Source organism: Haliotis rubra, unplaced genomic scaffold, assembly GCF_003918875.1.
Source record: "Haliotis rubra isolate DU_JTF1 unplaced genomic scaffold, ASM391887v1 Scf325, whole genome shotgun sequence".
In the NCBI taxonomy this organism is placed as follows: domain Eukaryota; kingdom Metazoa; phylum Mollusca; class Gastropoda; order Lepetellida; family Haliotidae; genus Haliotis; species Haliotis rubra.
This window is the reverse complement of record NW_025766997.1, coordinates 1,140,945-1,151,922: the sequence shown is the minus strand read 5'-3', so window position 1 is coordinate 1,151,922 and position 10,978 is coordinate 1,140,945. Positions and strand designations below refer to the sequence as shown.

Here is a 10,978-nt window from a genome sequence, read left to right as displayed (position 1 = left end):
GACATCAAATAACTATTTGTATGCGATCGTTAGAACAGTAATATTGCCTCTGGTAAGGGCATCATGGGACCATTAGAAGAATTACCCTGCTCGACGTTTCACAGCACAACTGGTCGAGGACAATTTCAGTGAGAAGCGTGGTCACGTCCAAGGTTGAATCTAGTTTGCTACATCATCAGGTGAAGTGCGAAGAAACGATGAAGAAAAAACCTGGTCTCTTTGACTTTTATGTAAACAATATGAAGAAGACCAGAATGAAAACATGGTGAAATACTGGCACGTCCGAGAAGGATATTACTTCGTGACTTTGTCAAGTAAAATGTAGAACTTGTTGAAGAAACAGTCCGAAGACATCGTGAACTGTTGAATTTAACTTCAAGTATTACATGAACAAACGTTTGCAAGTCTTAGATAAAAACGCAAATGAATAAAGATCAAAGGGTAACTCAAAAAGGTGGAAAAAATGCAAAACGGGTAACATTCACACATTTCTATACAGCCAATTTGAAGCCTGGATTGATGAGGATCATGTTTGGTACTGATGGCCATGAATGATTGGATGCGGGGAAACACAACCATTGCTTCCATATGTAGTTAATCTTCCCCGGAAATCAGCTCCGACCACAGAAGACTCTGGAACATGCTGTAGTGGTATCTGATTAAACAAATTCAACTAAGTAAGCTGAGAAAATTGTAATTGTAGAGCTTCGGGCAGTTTGGCATTACGTCATAACAGACATAAAGCTTTGAGGTCGCACGTTCGGAGGATCTGGTCAATTCCTTCAGAATATTCTGTTAACAAAGAACAGACTCTGTGCCTGAGGATCAATTGTTGGTTGAAGCTAATTAATTTACATGGATATTTGTCGGAGTGGTTGAGCCGAGGATCGTCTTACTGTTTTCTTAGGGTCAACCGCAACCTGAATATGGCTTCTGTTGCAGAACGACTGGTCAACAATGGCCAGAATAATACCTGCCCAATCGAAATATACAGCCCGTATGACATATGCTGGACGATCAAGGATCATTAGGTTTTGTATGGTTAATATTGGATTCTTTTCATATGAAATGAATTATCATGAGAAATATCTTACGCCAACGCCAGTATCGATTATCCAGAGAATAACTAGTATCGATTATCCACCGGTACATGGGGTGTTACAGGTAAATAGCGAGGGAGATTTTTAAAAATGGATTAATGAAAATTAGTAATGACACCAGATGTTCACAAAACAAGTCCTGTTATATCGGTAGCATTTTATTTAGTATACATTTTCTTACTAAATTTTGTCATCGTTTCAGTGAAAGAGAGAGTAAAAGTAATTTCGACATACAGCATATTACTTCCGTTTCAAGCGACTTGTACATCGGTCTCATATTTACAGATAAACTAGCATTGCATCAATAAAACATAATGATTCAACTTGTTTCAGAAGGAATGGAGTTCGAAAGAGGATCACATAAGAGTACTGAAGATATCGAGTTCTCAGGTAGAAAACAGTGAGTGAATATAGCTTTTAGCAATATTCTAGGTATATCACGGCGGGGGGACACCAGAAATGGGCTTCACACATTGTACCCATGTGGAGAATCGAACCCGAGTCTTCGGCGTGACGAGCGAAAGCTTTAACCACTAGGCTACCCTACCGCCCTTGGAAAACAGAGGTAGGCATGGTGTCATATAGACATTTAAGAAAGGATACGTGGATGAGGTTTGTTTAAACCGGGTTAAGGTTTCACTGAAGAAACACCTGACATTTAGAACGGTAGAAGATCCTACTGCTTGTACACACATGAGAGCGGTCCGTGGGGTCGTGCTCAATTGGTGTCACCACAGCGGCTTTTAAAAGTATAGGCGATCTGTAACGGGAGTCTTTCCCCGGCCGAATTTCAGTTACAGATTTGAAAGCTTTGTTTGCACTATATATCGTCTCAGTTAGACGTTCCTGAATTCATTATATCGAAGCAAATATCGATCTGCAATCTTAGTTACTATTTATAGTATTCGAAGATTTTTCTTAAAATACTGTTAACTCGCTAATGCATCTTTTAGCTAAGTCACATTTAAAATAGCACCCGCGAGTAACTTTTAGCTGAGGCAAAAGGACATTGGTTAAAGCTCGGTGGGCACCCTTGAGGTTCTATTTATGTTTGGTCATGCTAAGAGCTGCCTTAAGTCTGAAGAACCTTTATAATAGTGTCTGACATAACAACAACCCTCGATTATGTCTACATTTATTTGTGAGAATCTTTTTAACTTCGGACACTGGTGTCCCTCCATATATACTCAAAATACAAAAAAGCTCCTCATGAAGGACGATTTCCAATACTGAATGATGTATTTGTATATCCAATACATCTTGACATCCTTATCATGCACACTTGCCAAGTTCTATATACTGATTTTAACACCTGACAGCTGTGTCCTGTATACACATCTAACCATGGATGCCATTCAAGCTATTCAGTGCAGTGAAGGTAAGCTTGATACCTCGTTTACCACTATGTATAGCTTTCGGCATGACATCTGCATACACTCTTCAGATCAGAAACTTCCGCAGTCTCTACCTATAGCTTTTAGCTGTTACCTCCTGACCGACAAGTGAAGATCCGGGTTAGAATATTCTTCAGCAAACAATGCTGTCCAGGCGACTAACGGAATCGAATGGTCAGGCTCCCGGTCTTGGTTGACACATGTCATTGTGCACACTTCAGCCGCTAGAACCACACTGACTTTTCTACAAGTCGCTAATAACCTCTAAACACACGGGTACTTGAGTCAATGCTGTGAGCAGGCAATGATGAACGGCTATCCTCGGATCCACTTACACATAGCGATCTAAAGGCGACAATTGTTCTCTATGTTAAAGCATGAGAGTCTTAGTGCTAAGATCGTCATGCGCAAGCGAATACTGGTCAAGAAGACACACCAGCTCCAGGGTCAGGGCATACAGATGGCATATATTTATAAATTAGCATATATCACAACACAACTGACCTGAATGTGTAAACATGCCGTTCATTCATTTACCATGGGATGGCCACCTTAACTCTGGTCTCTACTCTCTGACACTATAACTTGTGATACCGAAATCTCACCATGATAGAAACACGTTCTAAGACGCACAAATACATTCGTAGACAATATGTCCGCTAGATTAGATAATTGGTTTTGTTAAGTAGAACATCTTTCACTGCAGGATGTGTAAGTGTATATCTGACACATCTGGGATTACTGAATGTACCATCCACACCGAAAAGATTACCATGACGATGTGCTCTATGCTAAAACTACTATGCTGATGCAAAACATTGTAACACAAGTTTAAACCAAATTAGGAGACATGGTTTTCAGTCAGGAGTGCCAGACCTGTACACTTACCGCTTTATTGGTCTTTTGTTTTACTGAAAAAAGGAATCAAAGATACTCCTACTTGAAGCAATATAAACGTTCATGGGCCAACCTTTAATTATAAAACAAGAAATTGTATTCAGTTGTTATATCAGAAAGGCTAATGAAGCTTGAAAACAAATTATCTATTGACTTTATCATCACCGTTAAGAAATAACGCAAACCAAATTGATAACTACTTTAGTTCTTCCTGATATGGCGATCCGAAAGCTGGATGCAAACAATTTCCAACTTTTGAAATTAGAATTGTTTATCTTTGGAAGAACTGTAAATCAATAGTATTACAATTGGCTGCGCGTCAATTAAGTCCAACCTTGCAGATTTGTAACTAACACTGGGGCACGCTTTACAAATCAATCGGACAAGCAGTACGGGCAGTACTCACGCTCGCCCGCTTTATAAACACTCGATGGTGTTTTTCATTCAGTCTCGGAACCGCTAAATGTTACGCTCCGACTTTTTACGTCCATGCTCTCGTGTTTGCACAGGGAAATCCCGCTCATTTGGAATTTGTTCCCTAATCGCAAGGGCCGCTTTAAACAGTCCGGTTATTAACTCGACAGAGCCAGAGAGTATTGGAGACTTAGTTCGAGGAATTGCTCTACTTATGACTGATCATACGAAGTCCCATTGCACCAATGGAAACAGTTGTTGAGGAAATGGTTCTCTGATTCAGGACCGGACCAAACATCTCACACTTCTACAAGATTAATGTTATATACGCAGAATTATGAGCAAACAACGTCGCAGTTCGCCTTCTGGGTGTGTTTTATCATAACTCTCCAGTTGTTTCTGCTGGAAATTAGAAGCCGTACAATTCAACAGGAAACGCATTGATGAGATTGGGCGAGTGTGGAATATACACGGCGTTTACGTGGAACACAGCTTTCAATGCTTGATACTTGATGAGCTATTCTGTGGGGAATCTACGGAGGTTCGAGGAGGCAAAGTCAGGTGGCACGAGAGATCAAAAGACAGGTGGCAAAAGTTCACGTAGACACCACGAGTTATTCTGAGAGTTTCTGAAACTACAATATTCTTGGACGTGCAAAGGAAGTCATCTCTAAAGTCAAACATTACGGAGTGTATTGATGCTCGACATGTAAGTGAAACTTCAAAATACTTAACGGTTCTACCTATACAGGTTACTCTTTGAAGCGACGTGTTGATGGTTTCATGAAGGGTTCCTGATTAGTGTTTCAAGCTGACGGAGTTGTATTCCTTTCAAACCCTAAAACCAAGCTTTTCATTTGCAGCTTTTGGAAACATTGTTTGGAATCAGCCCTTGCGTTTTACCTCAATATGGAGAATAGCTCAAATTCAGTTGAGCTTTACCTGAGCGACTATACATCTGACTTTAATGAAAGCAGCAACAACAGTAACTCTTCCAGTCCATCAACAAGACAGATCCAGCCCTTATTAGTCGTCGCGGTACCTGCAATCATGTTTGCCAGCGGAGTCTTCGGGAACGTATTGGCGTTGATAGTTTTATATCGTTCAAGGAACAGTCACAAACGAACAGTGTTTTACAGACTGGTTGGAGGGCTAGCTTGTACAGATCTGTTCGGGACGGCGGCCGTGTCCCCTGTCACCATCATGGTGTACAATAATGGCCGGAGGTGGCTTGGAGGACAGCCATTGTGTAACTACTTCTCTTTCATGATGATATTTGCTGGGATGGCGACTGTTTTAATTGTCGGTGTGATGGCTGTTGAGAGGTACGTGGCCATTATACACCCCTACGAGTACGAAGCCAAATTTTCGTCGGGAAAGGTGATATTCATTTTAGCAGGTGTGTGGTTATTTGCATTCGTGGTGTCCTGCTTGCCTCTGATGGGTCTTGGCACGAACGTTCTTCAGTTTCCAGGAACCTGGTGCTTCTTTGACTGGACCGGGGACAAGGTAACGGACAAGCTGTTCACGTATTTCTATGCCAGTGTGGGTCTGGTGGTGATTCTCATGACCGCACTGTGTAACGCAGCTGTCATGTGTGTTCTGGCTCAGATGAGGAGGAAGCTGAACATGAGCCACAAATACAGCCAATCTGGACAGCTGGATAACGAAGCTCAAATGATGGTTCTCCTTGCTGGTATAATACTCGTATTTGCCACCTGTTATGCACCGTTAATGGTAGGTACACTTTCTCTCTTTAGACAGGTGCGTGAGTTAATGAGTGAGTGAGTTTAATGCACACATCTTTTAACAGTAATTAAGTAATATCAAGGTGTGAGTTCGAAAAGTGATGAGTATCTTGAACACGATCAAATTTGTGCAAAAATAATCAAGTCCTTCCTCATTCAGCCATCCCTTCAGTACAACAATATATGTAACTAACAGCAGTCATCGAATCTGGAGAGTGATGTTTGCATGTATTTCTGGAGAGAAAGAGTAGTTATGGAAATGCAATGCCATCTATTAAAACTGTCAGAACTATTATCACTATTCATAGTTACAAAGCAATGTGCTGTGCATGTGCTGTTTATACATTAAAGACACGGGGTACGACTAATCCAGTTAACTTAGGGGGCGGTGGGGTAGCCTAGTGGTTAAAGCGTTCGCTCGTCACGCCGAAGGCCCGGGTTCGATTCCCCACATGGGTACAATGTGTGAAGCCCATTTCTGGTGTCCCCCGCCGTGATGTTGCTAGAGTATTGCTGAAAGCGGCGTAAAACCATATTCACTCACTCACTCACTCAGTTAACGATCGTGAAAATTACGATCGTGGGTTCGAATTCCAATTTGCTTCAGTTATTTTGCGATAGTTTCACCACAGGGGTAAACGGGTAAAGCAGACATGTGATGCCCATCTCACCCACTCATTTAGAAACAAACCGTTGATATTAATAAATGTCAAACGACAGGAGAGTAAATGTCTAATACTTAATCATAAATCATATCATGTGTAACCATTATTCATATCACTGCTGTAGGTATGGTTAGCAACTGAATTAAGAGCCATTTAGACCAGAACTGCTTCTTTGTAGAACAAACCTCCCGGCATGTAGCAGATATTCCAGAAATAAAAAAACAAACAAACCAAAATCAATACCTAATGGGCAGCGTAAATACCGTTTCTGTCTTTTTCGGAGCTCAGTCGCTCCGATAACGATTAATAATATTTAGAGACGATATCATATAAGCAATTGATCATGACAGTATGTGCAGTTCTCCTTGGCCTTGTTTGATGAGAAGGCCTCCAGTATAACGGGATCTCACCCACGTTACTTTATAATTTTTGATGCATTTCATCAATAAGAACGTGCTGTAGTCACTAGCATTATAGAGGCAAGTGTTTACATTATCAATAATATATTAAAACGTTTCCTATGTTTTAGTGAATTATAAACAACGCAATTATTTTTCATAGTGAAATTTAAGTTAAAGTTGTTATGATTTTAAACGTCAGATTCCATTCTGAGTAAAGGACAAAATAGTTCCATCGATGCAGAACACATTCATCTTTGGCGGCCTGATCTGTCTTTGGGAAGAGTAGTAATGTTGGTATTGTAAGTTTATCCACGTTTTGTTTGCTGTGACGCAAATGGGTCTTTTTTTAAAGCAAAAAGTCAAATTACCGACCGTCCTTGAATAGCAGGTTTCTCTAATTGTTCAGACTTGTTACCCCAAACATCGGCTATTTCATTGGTTAACTCTGGCATAATTTGACCAATGAAAATGATTGTTTGCACGTCGTTAATCACGTGTTTTGCTGCATCGACATTGTAAACATTCTTCGGTGTTTTGTTCACAGCAACGTCTTTGACATATTTTTAATCACTAGTACGTCTCTGTGTTTGGAATACAGGAAGAACGTCATGTCGAATTTATTACACTGCCTGGGGTAGACATTTGTGTGATTTTCTTGGCGGAAAATGACTTTTTTGTGATGCATATATGAAAAATGGCTGTGTGGCAATTAGGGCAAAACACTTTCACGTCGTCATCTGACTGTTTTATAAGACCGCAGTAGTGTCGCTGACAAATCTTCCATGCCACATTAGAAATATGAATCTAAAATACTAAAAAAATATGAATATAATCTGTGATCGCAATTTTCCAATATTCTGGACCCGCTTCTGTAATTTGTATACAAATCTTGATATAATTTCCATGGGTCAAAACATATATTCTTTGTAACAATTTTATAAACGTCTTTTCGACTTTCATTCATTTTTTTTTCCAAACTAAGTATTCTTAAGTAGTCCTCGAAGTTTGACTAGTTAATGTAATGTACCAGCCCCGGAGAATGGCAAGAAGGACTGCATTGAAATTTACAGATGATTTCCCCATGTTCCAGTTTGCGGGCGCCAATATCTAGCATATGGTTCGTGTAGCTTTCACACAAAGTATCCACCTCCTGTTGTTGCACTTCCGTTTTGGAAGTCGGGAAACATTTAAGCGAGCAAATAACTGTAATTGAAAATGTAGCAATATAAGTGTATGCCATGAGTGTATGCAAAAGAATATACTTTGTATACGTGGTTGAAGTTACTTGTTTTGACAACAGAATTAAAAAAATATAGAGCATTGTCATATGCATCAGCTGAAAATAGTTACTCTTGTTTAATGTTACAATAAGGAAGTTGTACACTACGGCGTATGGGGAAACAATGAAGGAGAGATTTAATTACATCAGGATGCAGTTACACTACATCAGCCACCTCACGACTGCCTATATGGTCAGGTCTCCACCCTTGGCTGTCTACGTTACCCTACTTTGGATGTACAATCTAACTCGTGTTAGATTGTTCTTCAATCAGAGCTGCAACCTCGGTGAAGCTTTCCAAAACTTTTAAAGGGCATATCCGAAATTGTTTTTCGCCTTCTTCCAGGGATATTCCAGCTCATGTCAAGGGCTTAAAATTAAATGAGTTTGGACAACGCCAATGCGGGCAAAGAGACCAGACTGTGGGGGTTCAATGACCGTTACGCTATCAACCAAGTCACCGAGTCTGACCATTTACAAAGTAGCCACTCACGACCAGTATAGGTTGCTAGGGGTCAGTTCTATCTCAAACACAAGAAACTAACTACGAGCCGACCAGTCATTGTTTTAACACCAAATAACCAACATCGGGCAGGTCAACAATAAGTACCATAGTTTAACTTCTTTTGCTCAAACCGACTTTTCGCTCTCTGGGCAGAGGCTCTATCCAATACACCACAGCTGCGTTCTTCGTGTTATTTGTTTAGAAACTGTGGGTTAAACATGCCACCAAGTCACCAAAAGTCTTGAACAGTCGAATTCAACAAGCAGTCATTAAGAGAACTTTGCAATTATTGATTAACCAATACTCTCCAGGGGTATTTTGTCACACATGCTGTAGATGTGCCATATTAACGGCTCTGCAAGTCATTGTGCTCGTTGTAGTATTCACGATAATGAATATCAATCCCCCCAACCCTCCACCACAATCCCGGAAGGACGTTAGGGTATAACCAAGGGACCATAAATTTGTAGTATATCCATACATATACATTTTTATAGTGTAACCTCTGTCTCTCTGATCTAATTTGACGGGGAGCCGTGTCACAGAAAACCCACCCAATCTGTGTTATATGTATTGTATGGATAGGAATTTATTGAAGGTGAACTTAATGCGTTATATCCGAAATTTAATACGACAATGAATGATTGAATGAAGTGTTAATTACACCTATAAATTAAAATGTAGAAAGGGTACAGTAACACGCTATCAACCAAATCACCTGAAGGACCACCACGTCCAATACAATGTTTTCGCCTCAACCGGTCAACATACGCCAGGCATGAAACAATCACATGAGTAGGTACCGGTTATATTATCATATACCTAAAATACACTTTCATGGACGTATGTTTATGGTTCATTTAGTAATACACAGAAAGTTTGTCATATACACAATAACGTGTGTAGATTGATTCTCAAACAAAAGATTACCTAGCCTGGAATTGATGAGGCCGAAATACTTAGAGCAATAAATCGAACCAATCAAATATCGACGCAAGCTTACTCGTATGTTGAAAAAACATTGTACTACCAAATGATCATTATATTTACTGAGCCTTTCACTGGCTGTTAAACAACTCTACATACCGAATCATTAATCCGATAATCTTGTAATGAGTGGTTCGCTAGTGTTTCTATATCAGATTATGTAAACTTCATTAAAAATTTCTAGTGTGTATTTATATCATGCCTGTCCATATCTTTAAATTTATTTATTTATTTAAACTTAGTGACCTCAAACAAAATACCTTGACGTATAAGAACAAAAACTTACCAAATGACCTTTTAACCAGTTATAGAGTTTGAGCATTATTTAACCTAAAGAGCGTAAAGGTTAAAACATTGGCATTTCACATTGTTTTGTTAGGCTACATCAAGGGTTTTCATGTTCATGAAGTAAAATGTTTGTTTAGATGTTTAAATGTTACTGAGGTAGTTTCTGTCCCCAGTTTTCACGAGAGTGTTCGTGCCTGCTGATGCATTGGTGTAGAAGTAGGCCAACCGCAGTTGTGACATTTAACATGAAGTGCCTACCTGGTACATGAGTGTTTTCTTCTTTACTTTTCAGGTGCGGGTGATTATCAACCAAACAGGGAAGTTTCCAGTTAACCATGCCATGGATTTGTGGGTCATCCGTCTGGCTTGTTTGAATCAAATCCTTGACCCCTGGGTTTACATACTATTCAGGAAGGAGTTTTTTACCAGGATTTGGCGTCTGGTCTACTGTGTTTTGTGCTTCAAGAAAAAGCAGACGACATCGGCGGCCATCTTGGAAAAAAAGGATTTAAAGGCCAGAACAGAGCCTCTTACGTCAAAGCCAAGTGATGATGACGTGTTTGAAGAAGAGTGTGATCCAGACAATGCCAAATCCCAAAAGTTGCAGATTTTTAAGGATTTGGGATGCTGTAGCCCTGGGAGCAAGAAAGCCGAGCGGAAAGGTAGCGGTCGGTCATTGCTGATTCCCATGAAGGAATATAGCTGTTATGGTGGACAATCGACCAGTGATTGGTCGGACATAAGAGAGGGCGATGAGAAATTAGCTGATAGACCTTGCATAAGCCATGTCGAGATGGCTTCCGCAGACGACATGAGAATATAGACGTTTCTAGCGTGTTACAGACGTATGTAGTATATGAACACTTAGCCAAATCAATCCTTGGAAAACGACAACAATTACAGAGTGCAGGAAAACGTGGCAACAGCGAACGTACTGTAATTATATGAAGCTATTTGCTTTGTGTCATCACGAGCTGCTCAGCCCTGTCAGCCAACCAATATCAGGAACTTGTGTCCTCAATAATCCAAATGATTTTGACATATTTCCTTTTAGGTACTATAAAATCTATACTTATAGGTATTCCTTTGGACACTATTCGTTTTCAGTCTTTTCTGGTACATTCGGGGCGGTGGGGTAGCCTAGTAGGTAAAGCGTCCGTTCCTCATGCTGTAGACCCGGGTTTGATTCCCAACACCCATTTCTGGTGTCCCCCGCCTTGATATTGCTAGAACATTGCTAAAAGCGGCGTAAAATCATACTCACTCACTCACTCTCACTCTGGTACATTCAAAACCACAG

General features: G+C 40.2%; 1 protein-coding gene across 1 annotated transcript; it reads left to right on the top strand.

Annotated features, from left to right (window-relative positions):
• The first annotated feature begins 4,714 nt into the window (after positions 1 to 4,714).
• Positions 4,715 to 10,501, top strand: LOC124283948 (prostaglandin E2 receptor EP4 subtype-like). The gene is made up of 2 exons (XM_046719986.1): positions 4,715 to 5,542; positions 9,971 to 10,501. The coding sequence occupies exons 1-2, from the start codon at positions 4,715 to 4,717 to the stop codon at positions 10,499 to 10,501; spliced, it is 1,359 nt and encodes a 452-aa protein (XP_046575942.1).
• Positions 10,502 to 10,978: the final 477 nt, after the last annotated feature.

Excerpts from the sequence above, each read along its gene's own strand:
- LOC124283948 (XM_046719986.1), top strand. The coding sequence starts at position 4,715 with ATGGAGAATAGCTCAAATTCAGTTGAGCTTTACCTGAGCGACTATACA. Across the intron at positions 5,543-9,970 it reads CCTGTTATGCACCGTTAATG|GTGCGGGTGATTATCAACCA; the intron begins GTAGGTACACTT and ends TTTACTTTTCAG.